At 60.6% G+C, this 22,077-nt stretch overlaps 2 protein-coding genes across 5 annotated transcripts in view; one reads left to right on the top strand and one right to left on the bottom strand.

Moving 5' to 3' along the window:
- Positions 1-13,502, top strand: part of ADGRE5 (adhesion G protein-coupled receptor E5) — a 14,354-nt gene extending 852 nt beyond the window's left edge. The window contains exons 2-19 of one of the 4 annotated variants that reach the window (XM_039252287.1): positions 2,601-2,651; positions 2,865-2,984; positions 3,480-3,635; positions 6,487-6,618; positions 7,200-7,346; positions 7,786-7,932; positions 8,024-8,070; positions 8,200-8,277; positions 9,188-9,365; positions 9,436-9,543; positions 9,769-9,992; positions 10,565-10,744; positions 11,504-12,006; positions 12,112-12,178; positions 12,307-12,398; positions 12,483-12,651; positions 12,737-12,823; positions 12,906-13,502. In XM_039252287.1, the coding sequence (XP_039108218.1) occupies positions 2,601-2,651; positions 2,865-2,984; positions 3,480-3,635; positions 6,487-6,618; positions 7,200-7,346; positions 7,786-7,932; positions 8,024-8,070; positions 8,200-8,277; positions 9,188-9,365; positions 9,436-9,543; positions 9,769-9,992; positions 10,565-10,744; positions 11,504-12,006; positions 12,112-12,178; positions 12,307-12,398; positions 12,483-12,651; positions 12,737-12,823; positions 12,906-12,935 (2,516 nt within the window). In that variant the 3' untranslated portion in view covers positions 12,936-13,502. The remainder of the gene's footprint in view (positions 1-2,600; positions 2,652-2,864; positions 2,985-3,479; positions 3,636-6,486; positions 6,619-7,199; positions 7,347-7,785; positions 7,933-8,023; positions 8,071-8,199; positions 8,278-9,187; positions 9,366-9,435; positions 9,544-9,768; positions 9,993-10,564; positions 10,745-11,503; positions 12,007-12,111; positions 12,179-12,306; positions 12,399-12,482; positions 12,652-12,736; positions 12,824-12,905) is intronic. The other 3 variants (XM_039252288.1, XM_039252289.1, XM_039252290.1) reach the window with 3 other exon arrangements.
- Positions 13,503-13,615: 113 nt separating this feature from the next.
- On the bottom strand, positions 13,616-21,258 carry DDX39A (DExD-box helicase 39A). The gene is made up of 11 exons (XM_039252292.1): positions 21,142-21,258; positions 17,447-17,658; positions 17,186-17,313; positions 16,307-16,399; positions 15,799-15,982; positions 15,039-15,157; positions 14,564-14,695; positions 14,347-14,456; positions 14,116-14,260; positions 13,851-13,998; positions 13,616-13,766 (listed from the first exon to the last, which is right to left on the bottom strand). The coding sequence occupies exons 2-11, from the start codon at positions 17,652-17,654 to the stop codon at positions 13,750-13,752; spliced, it is 1,284 nt and encodes a 427-aa protein (XP_039108223.1). The 5' UTR covers positions 17,655-17,658; positions 21,142-21,258; the 3' UTR covers positions 13,616-13,749.
- Between the last annotated feature and the right edge of the window lie 819 nt (positions 21,259-22,077).

The following is a 22,077-nucleotide window of genomic DNA, read 5'->3' as shown; positions in this document are numbered from 1 at the left end:
GGGGGGGGGGGGGGGGTTGTCCCTGTGTGGCTCGCGGTGGCAGGCATGAGCTCAGGTCCTCCCCCACACCACACCCCCACCTCTGGCCTCCTCCGGAGCATGGGACAGGATTCTAGCAGGACACAACTGGCGGGGGGAGGGGTCACTGGGGCCACGCCTTGGAGCCCCTGAGCCTCACTTTCTACATCAGTAAAATGGGATAAGCACGGTCTTCACTTTATAGGGTTGTGCTGAGGATTGAGTGAGTTCGTATCCAAACTATTCCCAGTTCACAGGAAGAATTAAGCAAACAATACTTTATTTGTTATTTTGTTATTATTTCCTTCTGGGTAGGACGCTGGTGGGTCTGACATATGGGTGGGGGAGGGGGGGCGGGGTCCTTAGCAGGAGGAACAAGTGAGTGACTGCCCCGCCCCCACCCCAGGGTCCCGGAGCAAGAATCAAATTGCATTGCCTGCAATGCAAACCAGATGGGACGGAGCTCCTGTTTGGGTGACTTCCAAGGCCCCAGATGGAGAGGCCCTGGCCCAGCGGCCTTGGTGGTTGGAGAGCCCCCCACCCACCAGTGGAGGGTCTGGGCCACAAAGGACCCCTCCACACCAGGGTCTGGGGGTCTTGAGCTCAATTCCACCTTCCTCAGCCCCTCTCTTCACCAGATTCTTCCTGAGCTTTTCCCGGGCTCCGAACCTCATTTGTCCATCTATAGAATGGACGTAACCAGAACTGGCCAGGGCGTTGCTGAGCATGACAGTTGCTACTTGGGGCTTTGGGAGCTAGGAACAAATCGGCCCACGGCCCATCCTGCCAGGGAGGGTCATTTTGTGGTCTGTCCTGCAAAGAGGAACTGGGTCCTGGCAGAGGAGGGAATTAGCCAAGCCCTGTGGCCAGAGAGGAGGAAGAGAGGAATCCCTGTTAGAGGGAGGGGAAGGACATTCCAGCCTCAGTTTACCCTGGCTGGGAGGGCCCTGAGAGAGGGATCTCTGGCCCACTGGCCTGGGGGGGGGTGTCAAGTTTGGACACAGGAACTGAGTGGTCAGGGCACCTTCCAGTCTGTACCCCCCGCTGGCCCCCAAGCCGTGCTCATGGCGGCGGACCCCAGAATACCCCTAGGAGCCCCATCCAGGGGCAGGAGTGTGAGTCATCCCTTCCCCTTGGCCCAGGAAGTGACTCATGCGCTCCCTCACTCTCTCCCAGGCTCTGTCTCCCCACCTACCCGCCCCACTTTGGTCTCCCTGGATAATCGGGGTCTCCCCAGCTTCCCCAGTGTTCCTAGCTTGGCAGGGACTGGACGTCTCCCCCCCCACGCCAGCCCTTCCCACGCCTCCACCTGCTCCTGAAGCACCCTCCACCCTCCCTCCCTTCCTGTTTCCATTCACCCCCCTTTCTAATCGCGCTCTCAATCTCTCCATTTCTGTGCCTCTCTCTCCAATCTCTTGGCATCTCAGTCTCTTTCTTTCCATAAGTTCCCGATTTCTCTGTCCATCTCGCTCTAGCACGGCCTTAACCTTTTTTTTTAATGTTTTATTTCTGAGAGAGACAGACAGCGTGAGCAGGGAAGGGTCAGAGAGAGAGGGAGACACAGAATCTGAAACAGGCTCCAGGCTCTGAGCTCCCTGTCAGCACAGAGCCCGACGCGGGGCTCGAACCCACGAATCGTGAGATCATGACCTGAGCCGAAGTCGGACGCTTAACTGACTGAGCCACCCAGGCGCCCCATAGCACGGCCTTAACTTCTGCCTGTTTGTCTCATGCCCTTCTCCCTCTCTCTGTTCCCCTCTCTCCCTCTGTCCCCTCTCCTGCTTTTCCATTACGACCTCCTTGTCTCTCTCCCTGGTGAACAAGGAGCTCCCCCCTCTCTAGAGCCCCTGTTGACTTGAGGGGGACCCCCAAATACGTGCCTTGGGAATAGGGCGCCCCAGAACAACAGGAATGGCAGGAGGCAAGCACCACCCTTAGTGTGAGCCCACAGCGTCTTCCTGTGAGCAGGGAGCCTGGGATGAAGGTCACCACTGGGTCCCAAGCCAGTTGTTGGGCTGACAGATGTTGTGGGTGTGGTGTGTGTGCACCAGTGGCCCTGAGCCGGGGGCGGGGGGGGGTGGGGGCAGAGCATCTGAGATTCGAACACTTGGTCCAACCTCTTCACTGTTACATAAAGGAATGATGACAGTAAACACTTGGACACACTAGGCAGTATCTGCGAGCTTAATTCTCACATGGCTCCGGGAAGTGCTGCCAATCACTGTCCCCATTCTACAGATGGGGAAACTGAGGCACTGAGAAGTGAGGCAACCTGAACAGTGTCTGGGGTTCGAACCAGGGCCACCTGTCGCCAAGTGAACTGTTGCCACAGGGGCTTGGGCCCCCCTTCCCCACCCTGTCTGAAGCCCGTCCCCAGGCGACAGCAGACACTCTGGCTGTGGGTGTTCGAGCCCAGGGAGGGCTGCTCACTCTCTCACTCGGCAACGGACAGGGCCCAAGCTTGGGAGTGGTCAGCAGCCCCCTTCCCTCAGACCTGTCACCCCCAGGTCCCCATCATTCCTTCCTCGCTCTGGGGTCCCCCCCCAGCCCCCAACAACACACGCCCTCTCTCTCTGTTCCAGTGCTGTGTGTCTTGTGGACTCTGTTGGAAGCTGAATCCCAGAAACCCAGTGGTGAGTCTGCTGGCAACAAAGGACTCCACAGCCACAGCCTGGGGAGGGGGGGGCCCTGGACCCCCACAGCCCAGGCATCAGAGGTCTGATACAGGGGGAAAGTCAGGGATGCCCCTCCCGGCAACCTCTACTTTGGACATAATCCACCCCCCCCCGCCCCCAGCACCTGGTGAGATCAGACCTCACCTCCCAACTGTGTCCCCAACCCCACAGACTGCGCTAGGTGGTGCCCCCTGAACTCCAAATGTGTCAACGCCACCGCCTGTCGCTGCTCTCCTGGGTTCAGTTCTTCTTCTGGGGAGATCTTCACCAACCTCTTGGAGAATTGTGATGGTACAGGGGCTTGGAGGGGCGGGGGTGGGGGCACGGAGATGGTGAGGCGGAGCCTGGCACCCATGGGAGGTGGTTGCGGTCTCAGCCTTTGGCCTTGGGACTAGTATCAAAGGCGGAGAAAACAGAAAGGAAAAGACATAAAGGTGGAAAATAAGAAGTGAATAAACCTGGCTTCCTTGAGAGGCAGTTTGCCCTTCTAGGACTGGAAGATGCAGAGCTGCCGCCCACCCCGCAGCTCGGCGTTCCCCACTCTGCCCAAGCCCAGGGTGCCAGCCAGAGGGCAGAGAAGAGCAGAGCTGACTGCGTGGGCTTCAGGAATGGCTTGCTCCAGCTGCAGCCCAGCCTCTGCAGGATAGCTTAAGAGTCTCATCATCTCCTAAAAGACACTGATTAAGCATTGGGCCCCCTGCTGGGGAGTCAGGTAGGGGATCGGGATCTCCTCCCTAAAGGAACTCATGCCTTTGGGAGGTGACCCTTTGCCCTGTTGTGTTCCAGACATCAATGAGTGTGCACCACCCTTGGCGGTGTCCTGTGGAAAATTTGCCGACTGCCAGAACACAGAAGGGAGCTACCACTGCGAATGCAGCCCCGGGTACGAGCTTGCTTCTGGGGCAAAAACTTTCAAGAGTGAAAGTGAGAACACGTGTCAAGGTAAGAAGTAGCCCACGCCTTCCGTCTCCCCATCCATGAGGTTGGGGGTCACCAGAGCCATTGCTAAAGCATCCCCAGAGGCAGGATGAGTCAGGACAGGTCTGTCTGTTCCTGGGCCACCGGCACAGAAAGGCAGGGCAGCGGGAGAGACAAGGGCCTGGACCCAGGCTTTGCCTCTTGATAGCTGTGTGTGTGACGCTGGCCAGGATACTCATGCAGAAATCACCGTTCATGTGCCAGCGGTGGTATTATTGTGCTTTTGTGTTAAAAAGACAAAGCGTCTCTAGTTTTTACAGATAAAAACAAAAGCGCCTTTGCCTTTTGTTAACTGTGTGACCTTGGGCAAGGGATTTTGCTTCTGTGCCTCAGTTCACCCATCTGTAAAAAAGGGGGTGACAGTGGTGCTTACCTCACAGAATTGCGGGCATCCCCAGGGCCTGTCGCCCAGGGTGGGCACTGAGTGCAGCCGCTCCAGCCCACACCTACTGCAGTCGCATCTCTTGCCGCAGTGATGCCACCGTTTAGGCCCGGAGGCCAGCCTCTGCGCGGCACCAGGCTTTGCCCCCCTTCCAGGGAGAACAGCAGGCAGCGGAAGGGGCTTTGGGTGTCCACAGGGGTTGGGGGGGGCAGCAGTGGGTAAGCAGGAGCCACAGCTTGCCCAGCGAGAGGGGGTTAGTGCAGATACAGAGAGAAGAGGGGAAGGCAGAGGTGAGGTGAGGACGGGGCAGAGCTGAGGGTCCAGAGGACTCTAAGGAAGGTCCCCAGGCTCCCCCCTGTGGTGGAGAGAAGAGCCCATGGCCTTGGTCCCGGCCCCCTCCTCCCCTGCAGCAGAGGACAGAGCCTTCGCGTGAAATGGAAGAAGGTCCCTCACTTCCATGTGAACATAGCACGTTTGAGGCTGGGTTTCCACTCCCACTTGCCTCCTGGGGCCGGAGGCCCTTGTGCAGCGAGCAGCCTGCGCAACTGCACATGATGAGCGTGGATCCCACTCAGCGTGCTTGGACTGGGAATGCCAACCCCCACCCCACCCCACCCCGCTGTTGTGGTGCTTGTGGTCATCCAGGAGCGGCGTCGCCATGTTACAACAGGCCAGGGAAGAGGAAGGGACTCCATTGGCGGCTGGGTGGACACAGAGGAAGAGACAGGAGAGGGACCTCCATGGACCTCCAGCTGGGTGACGGGGAGGGGACAGTCTCCGCTGGTTAGGCCCAGGGCCTGCCACCTGAAGACCTGGCTCTGTGAAGGCTCCTGTCACAGCCAAGGACACGTCACCCATGTCGGGCGGTGCGACCCGCCGCTCGGAGGCCCCTTGCCCCGCCCTCCCCAGGCATCAAAGCAGGTCCTTGCCGCCTGCCTAGTGTCCCGCGCCTCCTCGAAGCCCGGGCTCAGAACCCTCCACGGAGGGTCACTTCTGGATGTTGGGAACGTACCCCCCCACCTCCCTCCCTGGCATCTTATCTGCATAAAACAAGAGGCGCGTGGCATCCAAGATACTTGGCTGGAGGTGCGTTCCTGTGGGAGCCCCGTCCTCGTTGCCACCATCGGTACCTTCCCGGACCAGCCCCGTGGGCGTGGCCATACCAGGCGGCCTCTCAGACCCTCGGCCATGACGGGCCCAGAGACCCCATCTGGGAGGCGGGAGGATGGAGACTTGAGAGCAGGCCCCCGGCCAGCCCTGGCCTGGCCCGCATCCTGCCTGGAGAAGGCCCCTCCCGGTGCCCTGAAGCCCCCTTCTCGCTGCTCAACCTGCCTCTATTTCCCTGCGTGAGGCTCTGTTCCGACCCTCCCCCGTAACTTCGGCTCAGGGGCCTCGAGGCAGCCGATGACCAGGACCCGGACGATGCTGTGTCCGGGGTGGGCCAGGTGACACCCCTCACCCCCGGCCACTTGCACACTTGGACAGTGAGGCGACCCAAGAGGCTCCCTGTCTGGACCGGATGACAAGAGAGACGGTCATCCAGGACCCCCGCCCCAGCCCTCTCCCGGGGGGCAGGACACGGAGGCTGAGCCCCGTTCAGCTGGCCCAGCATCTGCCTCCCTGGGGGGAGGCCAAGGGCTGAGAAGACAGAGGCATCTGCCATCCCTCACCCATGGGCACCCGCGCCCCTCCCCCCGCCACCCAGCCCTCGCCCGCAGCTGGCCTCACCCAGATGTGGATTCTCGCCACTTCCTGCCAGTCCAGGGAACGGCTTCACGGGAATCAGAAATATGCAGCGTCGCTGCCCCGAGGCTGCCTGGCTGGACACCAGCAACTGTCCACGCCAGCCCGGCACCCACCGTCCGGGGGCCCCAGCCCCCCGGCCACCATCCTTCCTCTCCCTGCCGCCCCCGCCCAGAAGCCTTGTCTTTAAAGGCCCGGCTTGGGTGTGGGACGGGTCCATGGAGCCAGAGTCTCAGAGTTAGTGTGGAGGGGAGCGTGCTGTCCCGCGCGGGCCACCGGGGCTCCTAGGGGGACTCGGCCAGCAAGCGGCCACCCCGGCGGAGTCAGGACCAGGCCATCGCCGGGAGCCTCGGCAGGTCCTGGTCAGGTGTGCGGCACCTCCCTGGCTCTCAGCTCCCAGGAAAGCCCACCCTGGGCCCGTCTGCCTCCTCGGGCTGGGACACAGGGGGTCATGTGTCCCCGGCCCAGCTGCGAGCCACCCGGAGAGGCAGACGGGGAGGGCTCAGACTGCTTCCTGCCACACCGGGACAACCGAACATCCGGGCCACCACGCTTCGCCCGCAGGACGCCCCCGTGTGGATTAGAAAAGGCACCCGCTCGCTGAGGAGGAGAGAGCGGGGCCTTCCAGATGCTTCTATCCCAGGAAACAGCTGCAGGCAGGCATCCAACACCCTCCCCTTCCCCCTGCAGACGTGGACGAATGTCAGCGGAGACCCAGAATCTGCAAAGGCCGCACCATCTGCGTCAACACCCAGGGCGGCTACACCTGCAGATGCCCACCCGGCTTTAAGCACGACAAGACAGACCCGAACACGTGCTCAGGTAGAGGCCCCGGAAGACGCTGTGAGGCTGCGCTGGAGCTGGGAGGGGCCAAGGCAGAGGAGCCCGAGGAGCCCGAGGAGGAGGGAGAAGACCCTTGGGTTCCTGAGACGCTAGGGGTTTGCTCTGCCCAAGGATCTGCCTCCCCACAAGGTCCACCACAGAGCGGGGAGGTAGCAGGGCCTTCTGGGCCTGGGGTTCCCTCGTGGGGCCCCCCGGCCTCTGTGAGCATCCCCTGGTCTCGCCCCTTCCTCATCTGCCGCATGGGAGCAGGGGGAGGTGTCACTTCCAGTCCCTGGAAAGGAGGCTGGGCCAGAGCTGGGGAGGGAGTAGCCGACAGCCCTTGGAAAGAGAGTCCAGTCCCTATGACTCAGTTTCCCTCCTGGTTTCACAGCCTATGAACTGAGGACCATGGTCCCTGCCATGCCCATCTTGCAGGGAGACCATCATAGGGTGCACTGAGATCGAAGTCGAAGGTCGCCAGGTGGCAGCACGTGCAATAACAGCAAGGGTCCCTGATGCTGGGCAGTGAGAAGTGGGTGCAGCCAGTGGAGGGGACCCTGACCCTCTGGCTTTGTCCTCAGACGTGAATGAATGTACCTCGGGGCAAAGCCCGTGCCACCGCACCACCCACTGCCTCAACACCATGGGGAGCTATGAGTGCCGCTGCCGCCCCGGCTGGAAGCCCATTCCCGGGTCCCCCAATGGCCCAAACAACACCATCTGTGAAGGTCCAGAACTCAGATGCCACGTCCTGGAGACCCACACTCAGAACCCCTGATCGCATATTCAGTGGCACCCACACAAACCAAGCCAAATGAATGCTGGCGGCACCCTGCTGCACCAGGCGTTAATTCTTTTGAGGCTCGATGGGAAAAAGTCTAGTGGGGGTCTCGAGGAAGAAGCTGGGGTACTGAGGAGTAGGCTCCTTGGAGACCCTGGCGGCCACTAATTACTCACTGGGATTTCAGTATTTCACAACCTGCACATCTGTACAGGGCTCACGTGCTAGGTGTCAGGCCTTGCCGCATTTCCTGTAACTCCTGCATCACCAGGATGTGGGGGTCAACAGGTGACGTCACCTCCAGCCAAGGTGGGAGGTACTAATATGGGGAAAAAGCAGGTGGGACACGGAAGGAGGGGGCCTGACTCCCCCCTTTGTGTCCCCAGATGTGGACGAGTGCCGCCCTGGACAGCCTGCGTGCCACAACTCCACCGTCTGCGTCAACACTCTGGGCTCATACAGGTGCCGCTGCCGCCGTGGCTGGGAGCTCAAACCCGGATTCCAGAATATGCAGCCAAACACTACCTGTCAAGGTACCTGGTCTGAGCTGACCCCAGACACCATCCCACCCTCCCCACCGCAGACACTCGCACACCTAATAAACGGCTGTTCTATCCCCTGCAGAGATGGCCTTCCCCCCCTGGACCCCACCCCCTGGAATGCAGAGCCAGGTGAGTGGCCCCAGCAGGGACCGGGAGGCAGGGATCCCTCTGCGCAACTCGCCTGGGCTCCCAATTCCCCTCCCTCCCCCCCCCCCCACCACGCGAGTCCCTCTGACCTGCCTCGTCTCCTCTTCCCAGACACTCACCAGCTTCTTTGAAAAAATCCAAGCTCTGCGCAGAGACTTCAAGCCAGCCTTGGCTCAGGACACCATCCAGGTAAGAGCAGGAGCTGGGGGGGGCCCGTGGACAGTGTGGGGGTGGCGGAGGGATGCTTCCGTGTGGGCGGGGACAGCCCAAGCAGGGGTTACACAAACACAAACACAAGCACAACCGTCAAAGCACACACGTGCACGCACACTGGAGAGGAACAGAATCTCCACAGAATGGAGCAGTTAAGAACTTCGCCTCCATGGATAGGCCACAAGGCTTCAAATCCCCCCTCATCCCACGCACCCCTACCCCACCAACTGCCACTTTCTGCTGTGTGACGTCAGGCAAGTGAGTCCCCCTCTCTGGGCCTCAGTCTCCTCAACTGAAAATAGTGCCTGCTCTCTACAGTTGGTTTGAAGGCTTCTGTAAACTAAAAGGAGCAAAGCCCAAAGAACAGTGCCTGACACACAGGGGCCATTATGTGTCCATTCTCGCCCGTGTGCTACGCTGGGTAGAAATACATGAGCCCTTAGGTCATTTTAAAATCTTCCCGGACTGGGGCACCTGGCTGGCTCGGTCAGAGGTGGTGTGCAACTCTTGGTCTCGGGGTTGTGAGTTCAAGCCCCATGTGGGGTGTAGAGGCCGCTATAACAATTTTTAATTACAAAAAAAAAGAAAACTGAACATTTCCAGTAGCGACATTAAAATAAACAAGTAAACAGGTGAAATGTACTTGAAGATTGCGTGTAACCCAGCAGATTCGAAATCCTTCCCGTTTCAACGCGGGGCCACATTTTGAGTGATCAATAGCCACACATGCCTCGTGGCAACGTTGCCTGACAGCACAGACTTAGAGCCTGGGAGGAGGCCCGTGCCCGTGCCCCGGGTGAGCCCAGGCGGTTCTGCGTGTCCCTCGGGAGAGGGGGCTGAAGTCCCACGGGGCAGCCACCCACCAGCTATCACCCACCACACTCAGGAACTCATCGAGTCAGTGGATGTCATGCTGCATACTCCCGGGGACCTAGAGGACTTGTCCCTGCCTGAAAGGCACAAGGTGGCCACCCACCTCCTCTCTGAGCTTGAGAGAGTCCTGAGGACCCTGGCCAAGGCCATGCCCGGAGCCTCCTTCACCTACCATTCCCCTCTGAACACAGGTGAGACCTCGCCCTGCCCTGGGCCTTATGGGGCACCCAGAGCCCCCAGTCACTGTCCCCTTCTCCTCAGAGCTATCCCTGAAGATCCAGGAGCGAGGGGATAAACAGGCCACCATAGGCCAGAGACACGCACGGATGTCGCTGGACTGGGATGCGGCAGCTACAGCCAGCGACTCAGGTAGCGGCGGGGATCTGGAGGGGACTCCCATGGGGGAGGGGGAGCAGGAGCGGGAAGGTGGCGAGGGGTGAAATTCTGAATATGCAGCAACTGGAATCCGACCTGTCGCCAGGGACCCCAGGCATCACGCTGTCCTGGAGGGCCTGAGTCAGACGCCCTGGGAGGGAGGATGAGGCGTGGGGGGAGGCAGGGCGGAAGGTGGTAGCCAGCCTCTCTGCCCCCCAGACCCCACCATGATGGGCATCCTCTCCAGCTGTGAAATACGGAAATTGCTGGCCAAAGCCTCCTTGGAGCTGGACCCTGAGAAGAAAGATAAGCTAAAAAATACCCTGGGACATCCCGTCTATGGAACCCAGTCCAAGCTCTTCTCAGCCGTCAACTTGGTGTTTCTGAGCAACACAGACACCGAGCACCTTGACTCCCCGGTCACCTTTGCCTTCTCCCACCCTGTGAGTCCTTGGTGGGGAGGGGAGGGGGGAGGAGGAATCAGTGCAACCCTTACCCCTTAGCCAAGGTCACAGAGGTTCCTCTGTAGCCTTCATTTCTCTCCTCTGCTTCTTCCTCAAACGGACCTCAGGGCCTTTGCACTTGCTGTGCCCTCTATTGGGACACACCTTCTCCCATGTGACTCATCCTCTACCTGGTTCTAGTCTTTGTTCAAATGTCACCTCCTCTTTTAGGCCTTCCCTGACCTCCTTATTTAAATCTACAATCTGTAATCATGCCTCACCTTCCCCTATGCTGTCTGCCTTTAATAGCATGTGTTACCTTCTAACACCCCATCTAGTTTCCTTATCAGGTCTATTGCTTACATCTGTCTCCCCCACTGGCATGCCGACCCCGAAAGGGCAGGGACTTGTGTCAGCCCTGTTCATTGCATGCCAGACCAGGGGACACAATAGAAGAGGTGCTCGGTAAATACTTGCCAAATGAAGAACAGCCCTCCTCGGGCTCAACCCCAGCCCAGGACCCAAGAGTGGGCCCTGGGCTAACCTCTCTGACCGTTGCCACGTGCCTGCAGACGAAGACCACTGAACCGCAGCAGGAGCTGGTCTGTGCCTTCTGGAAGAATGACGGGCGGGGCGGAGGGCACTGGAACACCACGGGCTGCTGGACCCGGGGCACCGGGAACCACAGCACCACCTGCCAGTGCAGCCACCTGAGCAGCTTTGCCATCCTTGTGGCCCACTACGACATACAGGTGAGCAGCCTGGGGCCGCCCTCCCGCACCCACAGGCGGCAGGTTTGGCTTCCGTGAGACAGACGGCTGGTTCTCGATGGCGCAGTCCAAGTGCCTCAATATGGTCACACAGCCCCATGGTCCCACGCCATGCCCCCCCAGCCCCTTCCCTGGGACCCACCCCCACCCTGAGGGCTCCCCATGGCCCAGCAGCCGCTCTGACTAGCGCCCGAGTGTCCACCAGGAATGGGTTGTTAAATAATCACTAAAATCCCCAAAGGGAGTACGACGTTCTGTATGCGGCTTCAGACATCCACGGATAAGCTGGGCCACGTGTTTAACTGGAATGGGCCAGGCAGAGTAGGGGAGGCCCTTGACCAGGCCAAAGGCCCAGAAAGGACAAAAAGGTGGGCTTCAGTGAGTTGACAGACGTGGCCAGGTGTAGGAGGGGTAGAACTTGAGATGAGAGAGGGTCAGAGAGGTGGGACCCTTCGTGTTGGAAAAGAAGAACGTGGCCTTGAGGCCTAGCCTGGGGAGGCCCATCGGGAGGAACTGGGGGCCCCTGGTGCATCCATGGTTGTGTGTGTGTGTGTGTCCCAAGAGGGAGGGGGGGAGGCGGGTGTTTAGGAAGAGACACAAAGCAGGTTTGCTCAAGTGTCGAAGGCAGAGGACGTTGGGGGAGGGCAGGCCTGATGGGTCTGGGTGCTGGAGCCCACAAGGAGGGCGGGAAGGCCTCAGGGCGCTCGCCGCCTGAGCCCCACGCACCCCGTCCTGCCCTAGGACCCAAAGCTGGAGCTGATCACCACGGTGGGGCTCTCGCTGTCGCTAGTCTGCCTGCTGCTCTGCATCCTCACCTTCCTGCTGGTGCGGCCCATCCAGGGCTCGCGCACCACCGTGCACCTGCACCTCTGCCTCTGCCTCTTCGTGGCCTATGCCATCTTCCTGGCAGGCATCAAGAACGACGGGGACTGGAACAGCCAGGTGAGCTCTCACCTCCCCCAGAACCCCCACCTGGAGAAGTCCCCAGCGGGGTGCAAGCCAGAGGGCTTCGGCGGCCTGGGGCTGCGCTGCCGCCTGGTGGCCGGACTGCTGCACTACTGCTTCCTGGCCGCTTTCTGCTGGATGAGCCTCGAAGGGCTCGAGCTCTACTTCCTGGTGGTGCGCGTGTTCCAGGGCCAGGGCCTGAGCAAGCGCTGGCTCTACCTGATCGGCTACGGGGTGCCCCTGCTTATCGTGGCCATCTCCGCGGCCGTCAGACACGAGGGCTACGGCCGCAACACCTAGTAAGTGCAGGGTGGCGGTCCCACAGGAGGGAGGGCAGGGGACCAGTCCTAGCCATGGTGTCCCTCCCCTCTGGGGCACTGACAGGACCCTCTCTTTTCACCCAGTTGCTGGCTGAACCCAAAGAGTGGCTTCCTCTGGAGCTTCCTGGGACCTGTGATCTTCATTGTCCTGGTAACCGCCCCCGCCCCACCCTGAGCGCAGCTGCGCACTACGCCAGCTGTCCCCTGTGGTCCCCCTGCGGTCCCGGAGAGTCTCCCTAATGCCAATTCCATGCCCCTCCCCCCTGCCCACCCCCGCAGTGCAATGCCGTCATCTTCGTCATTACGGTCTGGAAACTCTCGCAGAAGTTTTCTGAGATCAACCCCGACATGAAGAAACTTAAGAAGGCCAGGTGAGAGTGGGGGCCAGGGAAGAGGCTGGCAGGGAGCAGAGGGTGTGTGGGAACCCCCCCACTGCACGCCTGTCCTCTGTGCAGGGTGCTGACCATCACGGCGGTGGCTCAGCTCTTCGTGCTGGGCACCACCTGGGTCTTCGGCCTGTTCCTCTTCGACCCGCTGAGCTGGGTGCTGTCCTACACCTTCACCATCCTCAACTGCCTGCAAGGTTTCTTCCTCTACACCCTCCACTGCCTGCTCAACAAGAAGGTGAGCTGCGGCCGGGGTGGGCCAGGGGCCAGCCCCCTGCCCCGGGGCCTGCCCCTTCCCTAACCTGGCACCCTGGGCCCCACAGGTGAGGGAGGAGTACCGGAAGTGGGCCGGCTGGGTCACCGGGAGCAAGTACTCGGAGTTCAGCACCTCTTCATCCAACCAGACGCAGGTAAAGGCTGAGCCTAGGGAAGCAGTGCTGGGCCCAAGGGCACGAGCCCGGGCCCCGTGCTCACAGTGCGCTTCCTCACCAGGCCCACAGGTCTTCAGAGTCTGGCATGTGACAGCGCGGTCCCCACAAGGAGGTCCTGCGGCCTCAGCAGCTTTTGCACATGTCAAAGACGGTCCCCTCCTCTCTCCCCACTCTGCTCCCTCCGCCAGCCTGCCCTGGGCCCCCACGTGCAGCACAGAAAGCAGGGGGCAGCCGCTGTCGTCTAGCACTGAAGCCCTGGAAGCCCAGCCGGGTGGGGAGTCAGACTCACTGGGCCTGCTTCTGGCTGCCCCGCCCCCCCACTGCCCTACGCCAGCCCGGACCCAGGGCGAGGGCAGGAGCCGGCCCGGGGCAGCAGCCCCTTCCCCTGCTCCACAAGGCCTGTCGGACTGAGGACCCCTTCCCCTCATCCGTCTCTGCTCCGAAACAGAAGGTCAGGGTGCTGGGGATCTGGCTGCCCCTTAAGCTAGAAGCCTGAGGCCAGGGGTGGGGGAAGGCCGAGCCCCTCCCAGCCTCACAGCCTGAGGCTCACGGTACAGAGACCCATCCGCCCCTGGAGGCAGAAGGCTCTCACTTGTTCTGACGATTATGGATGTTGTATGTTTTTTTTTTTTAATCTGTATATAAACTGTGCAATGTTGACACATAACATTAAAGAGCCTACTGATAGACAGTGGCTGTGGAGCTCCCTGGCCAGGCTGCGACACCCTCAAAACGCTGAGAGGCGACCGACAGGCGGGGCGGGAGCCAGACTTCCATAATAAAACTTTACTCCTACACAAATCTACAGCTTGTAAACAGTAAAAAGGGAGGCCCCGCTGGTGCCTAGAAAGAGGACTCGAAGTGGTGCTCAGGAGCCAGGGCGGTTCTGCCCGTCAGGTGCGAGGTTACCGGCTCTGCTCAACTGCAAGACACACAGAGGGCAGGCTGGTGAGACAGGCAGAGGGTCCCCGCTGGGGCCCCGCCCCCGGCCCTGCCCTGTACTTACTGTACGTAGAGATGTCGATTTCCTCGGGAAGTTCTGCCACATTCACTTCAAACCTGTCCTGCACGTCGTTGAGGATTTTGGCATCGTTCTCATCCGACACAAAAGTGATGGCTAGACCTTTGGTCCCAAAACGTCCTGCACGGGCCACCTGCAGGGTGACAGGAGCAGGGAGTCGGGGGGGGTGGTTTGAGGTCACAGAGACACAACGTGGGGACCACCCTGGGAGGGGGCCGCTAGGGAGGTCACCCCTCTGCAGGCCACTCACTCGGTGGAGGTAGGTGTCTGAGTCTTCCGGCATGTCATAGTTGAAGACGATGTTGACTCGCTCGATGTCCATCCCTCGACCAAACAGATTGGTGGCCACCAGGATCCGCCGCTGGAAGTCTTTGAACTGCTGATAGCGCGACAGACTAGGTGCAGGAAGAACAAGAGGCGGCCGTCAGGCCTGGGGGCCCTGAGCAGCACCCTGCCTGGGGGGTGGGCGGCGCGCACTCACCGCTCCTCCTGGGCCATGCCCCTGTGGATAGCGATGGCCGGGAAGTTCTGCTCCACGAGGAGCTGCGCCAGGGCCATGCAGCGCTGCACGGACTTCACGAAGATCACCACCTGCGGGGGGTGGGGGCGGCGGCAGGGAGCAGCGGTCAGGGCCAGAGCCCCCGTGCACCAGCCTCGCAAAGGCCCCAAACCCCCCAAGACAGGCCACGCAGTGTCACCTGATTAAACTCCAGCACGTCCAAGAGATCAAACAGCTTGCGGTTCTTCTCGCTGTCCTTGAGCTTGACGTAGTACTGCTGAAGCCCGTGCAGCGTGAGCTTGGTCTCATCGTCTACAAACACCTCCATGGGCTGTGCAGGAAGGGGCGGGCGGGCCTTACTTCTGGGCGTCTTGCCTGCCCAGAACCTTCCAGTGAAGGACTCCATGCTGCGACGCTTCCCAGAGAGCCTGCCGTACCCCGGTAAATGCCTCTCCCAATCGCTGACCTGAGCTCAGGTCTGACTCAGGTATAGACCAAGCTCAGCTCCCAATCTGACAAGACACAGGAGGGAAGGAAGGCTCTGGGGCCTCCCGGCATCCTTGCGCGGTGAGCACGGTGTGGGCGTCCCGGAGCAGCCGCAGCCCAGGACACGGAACCGAGGAAGGGCCAGAGCGGCCGCGCCGAGGCCGAGGCAGCCGCCCCAACCTACTCACGTCTTGCATGAACTTCCTGCACACTGGCCTGATCTCCTTGCTCAGGGTGGCGCTGAACATCATGCACTGCTTCTCGTGGGGTGTCAGGCGGAAGATCTCCTGCACGTCCCGCCGCATGTCTGAATGGGGAGGGCAAGAAATGGGGGCGGTGCCCGGCAGACAGCGGCCCCCACCCGAGGCCAGCCCCAGCTCCTCCCAACCTGTGCCAGGGAGCCGTTAGCGCCATGACGAGGGCGGTGTGAGCCGAGTGGAGGGAGGGGTGAGTCCCAGGTGCCTGAGGGGCTGGACTCGGGGCGAGCGCAGGCGCGGGAGGAGCTGCCGTCCACTTACACGCCGCCAGAGCGGAGCAGCCGTGCCAGCGCCCTCGAGCCTCGCTTCAGGGAGGGGAGCCTGAGGCAGAGACAGCCGCTGGGGTGAGAGCTGCAGCTGCCTCCCGGGACGCGAGCCCCATCTCCCACTGGCCCCGGCGGGGCACGCTGAGGGCAGAGCTAGGCCGACGGGCGGCGAGGCTAGCATTCGAGGGCTAGCACGCGCGCCCGGACTCACTCAGCTCGGGCTCAAGAGCAGGTCGCTCTGCCGACGCCACGGCTCTCCCTGAAGTCATTTACAAAGCCCTGGGGGCCAGTTACCCACGTGAGCCTGCTCAGGGGCACCTTCAGCCTGCCCTGCCGGGGCCCACCTGGCTCTGAAGTCTGGGGCTGCGAGGGGGTAGGTTTAGGGGGGGCCTCCAGCCGCTCCCGGACCCCAGCGGGCCACTCACCCAGCTGCTCCAGCATCTTGTCGCATTCGTCCAGCACGAAGTGCTTCACGTTCTTCAAGTTAAGGCTCCTGTTGCGCACGAGGGCCAGGATGCGGCCGGGCGTCCCCACCACCACATGAGGACAGTTCTTCTTCAACACCTCTTCGTCCTTCTTGATGGAAAGGCCCCCGAAGAACACAGACACCTGCACACGAGGAGAGAGCTGCTTTCACCTGTGTAAGGGCTGACGGGCACCCAGCCCGAGGGCCCGCCAGCTCACAGCCTAGCGCCCGGGGGCCAGAGTGGTCGGAGCGCCTGGCCAGCACTCCAGTGCAGAGCAGCCCCACGGCTGGGATCAGCGCAGGCCCCTGGAGGCCATGCAGGATCCATCAGGCTTCTAAGGAGCACGAACCACCGCAAACCTCAAAGGCGGCCGGCACAGCCAAGCCTGGAAACTCCGGCTGGGCTGGAGCCTGGCGGCAGTGGCACTGCAGGGGACGTACGGCACACGCGGCCCGCGGGGACGCACCTTGACAGTGGGCATGTACTTGGAGAAGCGTTCGTATTCCTTGCTGATCTGGAATGCCAGCTCCCGAGTGTGACACATGACCAGGACAGTCACCTGCAGGTGGAAGACAGACCCCTCAGGCAGTGTCCCAAGTCCTACCCCAGCCGGAGCCCAATCTAGTGCTCTCCCCTGGGGGCCCCTGCCCACCGGGCTCCTACACCCTAAGGGTGCCTGCCACGCTGCTCCCTGAGGCTCTGGCCACTGCAAGGTGCGGCCCGGACGCTGGGGCTTCTCCCCGCCCTTCAGCTGCCACTCACTCCCTACGCCCCCTCGGCTGCTGTGCCGACAGCCTCCCGAGTCTGCTCTCTGGCCGGCCCGTGAGCATCATGGGAGGCCACTCCTGCCTTCAGGCCACGCCGCCAGGAGCCGCGACCACAGCTCAGCCTGCCACTGAACCTCCCTCTCCTTCACCGTCAACCCTAAGGAGACAAGGGCTCGCTGCCCACACGCAGCCCGTGGACGTACGCCGCAGCGTGACAAAAACACAACATGGGAATGCACCTCATTCTCCTCCAACAAAATGCACCTGAGGGGAAGCAAGTATCGGCGGCAACAGCAGAAACCGAACGCCGTCAGGCACGATCTCCCCCACGTCAATACACGCACTCTAGAAACGCACGTGACAAAACTAAAGCTGGGAATCCGAGGAGTAAAATCGTGGGCGCGCTTCTCAGTTTCTCCTTTTGGCCTATCATTGGGGGGGGCAGGGGGTCACATCTAAGTGCTGTACTTAATCTTCAGAGCCCACGAAGAGAACCCAGCAACAGGAAGGTCTGACAAGCGGAGCCGCAGCCAGTGACGCTGCAGGTCGCTGGGCCCAGCCGGGAAGGCACCACCCACCTGCCCGTTGACGGGCTCAATCTGCTGCAGGGTGGCCAGCACGAAGACCGCCGTCTTGCCCATCCCGGACTTGGCCTGGCACAGGACGTCCATGCCCAGGATGGCTTGGGGAATGCACTCGTGCTGGACTGAGGGAGAGAGCGCGTGTGAGCGACCAGAAACCGATGCTCCCCCCCTGCAGGCTCCTCGCCAGGCGGCTGCAGAGGCCACAGAGAGGGTGGCCAGAGGAGGCGCCTGGCAGGGAGAGCTGGGGAGCCGTACCCTCAGACGGGTGCTCAAAGCCACAGTCCACGATGGCCCTCAGAAGCTCTGGTTTCAGCAAGAAGTCCCGGAAGCCAGAGCTGTGGATGGAAACATAGGAGCCCTTGACGTCTTTCTTGGGGGGAGCTGGGGTGCTCTCCGGGGGCGCCTGGGGCTCTTCATCTTCCTCATAATCCAGAAGCTCGTTCTCCACATCCTGTTCTGCCATCGTGCTGGGAACAGAGGAGAGAAGAAGGGCGAGGGAGGCGAATGAGACGGAGATTAAGAAAACTCGCCATCGGGGGGTAGACGGCCGGCAGCTGCAGTCCCCACTAACGCAGGTCCAGGAGGGCAGAGTCGCCACTCTGACCCCTCACACTCCCCCAAACTCCTGCACAAAGTCCCACCGCTCAGCCTGGGCCGCCTCCCAGCCTCGGCCATACATGCACACACCCCTCCGGCTCCCAGGCTTCCCTCCGCTCTCACAGCCAGACCCCCACACTTGCCCACGGCCCTGGCACACCTCGCTCCATGGCTCCCCTTGCAAACCACCCCCCGCCTTGTGTGCCTGCTCAAACTCATCAACCCCACACAGTCGCGGCACCAGGGAAACTCTAATAAAGCCCAGCCCACCCAAGCCAGAGCCCCTTCCCAACACTCTGCAAGGAGCAGAACAGGCAGCATAGTGTGGGACCCCAGGGACCAGGAGGTGCGGCTGCCGGAGCGCTGGAGCGCAGGAGGCCTGACCGCTACGTGCGGTCAGCACAGGGGAGAATTAAGTGCTCTCGTGAGCAGGCTTCCCACTGGGCCTGGGCCCATAAAACCAAAGTTGAGACAATAAAGGGAATTAATACAGTTTGCTCGCTTCCTGCCTTACTTAGTCCCGTACGGGCTCAGCACCTACTGGGGGCAAGCTCTAAGGGCCCCAAATGGGAGAATGTGGCCTTCCACCCTCCCCACTCCATCCAGCCTCCACGTCTAGAGGAAGTGCTGAAGCAGCCCCTCTTCTTTCTGAGCTGGGTGTGGAGGGTCGTGGGCCCGCTTTCTGGCCTCTTGCCACTCATCCGCTCTGTGACCTCATCCAGCCCCGCGGCTTAACCACCTCTGCGCGGAGGCCTCCCAAACTTGTGTCTCTATCGGGCAGCAGCTCCCCTCAACACTGCCTCCCCAACTCTCCCCTCCAAAGGGGAACTCAAAATACGGAGAGCAAACCCTTTTTCTTCCTGCAGGCCTGCTTTTCAGAAGCGGCAATTCTGTCCTCTCACTGGCTCTTGCTCTCTCTCCCCCATCCAATCAGCCAACAAATCCCACAGGGCGATCTGGCCACTGCTTGCCCCTCGACCTCACTGGTCCCAAGCCACCTCCTTTCACTTTTAAAATCAGAACAGCTTTGCTGAGATAGTCACATGGTCTATCATTCACCACTTACAACGTCCACTATATTGGTTTCTAGCTTTTAAAATTTATTTTCAAAGCAAGAAAGCACACAAGTGGGGGGGGGGGAGGAGAGAGAGCGAGAGGGAGAGAATCTGAAGCAGGCTCCGCAGTGCCATCAGAGCCCTAGGCAGGGCCCCATCTCAAGAACTGTGAGATCATGACCTGAGGCGAAATCAAGAGTCGGAAGCTTAACCTGATGAACCACGCCGGCACCCCAGTTTTCAGTATTTTTAATGTAGTCAGAGGTAAGTTCAGTGACCACCGCAGTTGGATTCGTTACATACTTCAGTGTGTCTTCAAAAAGCCCAGACCCCTTAACTGTCATCCTTCCCCCCTCAACCCTCTGGGCAACCGTTAACCTACTTTCTTTTGGATGAATTTGCCCATTTGGCCATCCGTCCACTTTGTGGGACGCTCCTTCACGTGGCTGAACCTTCCCCTGGGCAGGCTCCCCTTTTTCCGCGGTCAGCCGATGGGCTCGGGGGCACCGTCATCTCCTGCCTGGATTATGCCAATGGTCTCCTCACTGTCTCACCGTTTCCCACCCCCTCCATCTTCCTCTCCCCACAAAAGCCAGGTCAGAAAACGCTTGGACTCCCCCACAGGCTCCTACCGGGCTCAGAATAACACTCATGAGTCCTCAGCATGACCTCCAGCCCCTGCAAACTGACCCCCCCCCCCACTCCACATTCAAACCCCATTTCCACTGCCCTCACTCGCTGGCCTTGTTGCTGTGCCACAGACATGCCTCAGCACCCTGGCACCTGCCATTCTCGCTGCCGGTAATGGCCCTGCATCCCCCCACTTCCTTCAGGACTCCTGCTCCAGAAGGCGTTTCTGGCACCTCCCACCTAAAAAAGCACCCTTTTTTAGGTCATGCCTGGCAGCCCTTTGTTCCAACCCAGAGCCTAATACACACAAGCACTCAAAAGCAATGGCTCAGAGAATAAAATTAAAATCAAGGCCTTAAAGCAGAATTTAGGGGCTAAGCCGGCATATGCCCTTCTGATTCTTGAAAAAGGCAATCTGAACAAGAAGGGGTTCCTTCCCTGGCAGCAGAGAAAAGAGGAGCCAGGGAAGGTCAGTGTCCAAGCAACACGCCCTTCTGGGGGAAACGGAGAGCAAGACCGGCTGCTGAAGTCAGGCAGAGGACAGAGCAGGGAAAGCTGGTCGGACCGCGGGCATTCATACTTTCTTCTCGAACAACAGGGAATCACTAATCGGGTTTTTGAGGTGAGTACTGCCCAGCCCAAGGGCAATTTGCTCTAGACCAGAAGACGAGTGGGGATGGAAACCAGCAGCAGGGAGAACCGGTCACCAGGTGAGAGGATTGGCTAGGGCGCGGGTGTTAGGAGGGAAGAACAAAATGGTACACTCAACAGGGCAGGGCCGTCTCCGGGGTAATCCCCGGGCAGATAACAGCTTAGAGTCACCGACCCTGAGCTTCAAACCCGGGAGACGGAGTGGAGACAGTGTATTCAAAAGGAGCATAAAGGTCAAGTGCATTCGTTCCGTTCTTATAGCTGACAGGTTCAAGGACAGCCTGAGTCTGAGGCACAAGATTTTCTAGGAAGTGGCTAGATAGTGCCTAAAACTCAAAACAAGCCAGATAGGGAGAGAACTGGAGGGGTCTGTCCCACCCAGCTGGGGTGGCTGCGGCGGTTGCGGCGCCAGGAACAGATACACTTGAAAGCTGACACCCGGAAAGTGACAGGCCTACGGTACCCATTCATTCTTAAGCGCCCCCCAGGGAAGATTTCACCCTCAGGCTTTGCCTCTGAGACATCTTTTTTATTCCAAATCTCTGGAACCCCGAATCCCGTGCACATATAGCAAAAGCATGGGGGGAGGGTGTGTGTGGAGGCGAGTCCCCCAACTCGGAGAAACCTAACGCATCTACAGGCTCGGGATTCTCCCACCGCAACTCCGGACCCCGCCGTCCGCCGCCCCGAGTCCCTCCCCAAACGGCCCAGGGGGTCTCCTCTGACAGACGGACTTTCTCCCCAAGTCGGGTTCCACCCGCGGGCCGCCATGACAGCCACTTCCGGAAGCGGGAACGATCCCAGGGCGCCAAGAGCTGCCGCGGCCCCCCGCCCTTGCGCATGCGCTATGCCGTTCAACGGCCGCTGCCGCCCGCGGCGGCCGCCCCAACCGCCCCGCCTCGTCTCGCGCCCCCTCCTCCTCATCCTCCCCTCAACTCCCAGGGTCTCCCCTCGCCCGCTCGCCTGCAGGCCTGGCGGCCCCGCACCGCTGTCCCGCGCCCCGGGTCCATCGCTCACCTGGGTCTCCGTTCGCCTCCGCGTGCGGTGAGGAATGCCGTCCGACTCTGGTTACCGGTCTCGCGCCCCGACACGAGCCGCGGCGCTTCCTGCCTCCTGCGTCGGACTGCGGCTCTGCTCACTGGGCTGCCGGCATTTCATTCAAGAAGGGCGGAAGCGGTGATTGGATCCTGCAGGAGGCGTCTGGAATCTATTGGCGGAGAGAGGAAAGAGGGCGTGCCCCATGCCTCGGGTTCATTGGTCAATCTAAAAGTAGGCGCCCTGGCCGGAGGCCGACGTGAGCCCGTGCGCTGTCACGTGATTGGGGGCTCTTCCGTCGGTGGGCGTCGACATATTTAGTCCTGACAGCGGAAGCCGGCTTGACCTGCCTGCGGGCTGTGTGTCATCTTTGTGTTACGTGGTTTCTACGCTCGAACTCAGGGCTTTCGAAGTGGGTATCGACCCGCGGCTTCTTGGTTCTCCAGGATGAGCCTCTGAAAAGGTCCTGAGAAGGACTGGGAGGTCGGAATGCCCCCAACGTGCAGAGGACAGTCTGCACCCGCAAGTGGCGCCGGGACCATTCAGGGCCCGGAGAGAAATGCTCCTGATCAACGTCTCGCATTTGCTGACAGTGTTGTCCTGGGTCAGACTCTGGACTAGTAGCCAGGCAGGCTCAGGCCACAGACCCCGAACCAGGATGTTTCGGCCATGAAACTTGTTTAATTTTAATTTTTCCTTGTATTACATTTTCCGAACCTTATCCTCCTCCCCCTGCCTCTTACTTTACGGAGGTAAAACTTCTAAGAAAAGGTCCCCCGAGTTTTCAAGATTGACAGGCGACTGACAATTGCCCGGGGAAGATAGAGAACGTATCCATCACCCCCAGAAAGTTCTGTCGTGCCCCTCCCAGGTCAACCACACCCTTTCCCCCTCACCTCATCCAGGCAAAAACCCTCT

This window comes from Hyaena hyaena, unplaced genomic scaffold (assembly GCF_003009895.1).
Source record: "Hyaena hyaena isolate Hyena2069 unplaced genomic scaffold, ASM300989v1 scaffold_414, whole genome shotgun sequence".
NCBI classification, from domain to species: Eukaryota; Metazoa; Chordata; class Mammalia; order Carnivora; family Hyaenidae; genus Hyaena; species Hyaena hyaena.
The sequence above is the reverse complement of the archived record's forward strand: the minus strand, read 5'-3'. Positions and strand labels throughout refer to the sequence as shown.

Coding starts and splice junctions, on each gene's coding strand:
- DDX39A (XM_039252292.1), bottom strand. CDS start 17,654: ATGGCAGAACAGGATGTGGAGAACGAGCTTCTGGATTATGAGGAAGAT. Junction 14,696..15,038: donor GCAGGAAGTTCATGCAAGAC/GTGAGTAGGTTG, acceptor CTTCCTGCACAG/CCCATGGAGGTGTTTGTAGA. Junction 14,457..14,563: donor ACGTGCTGGAGTTTAATCAG/GTGACACTGCGT, acceptor CACCCCCCGCAG/GTGGTGATCTTCGTGAAGTC.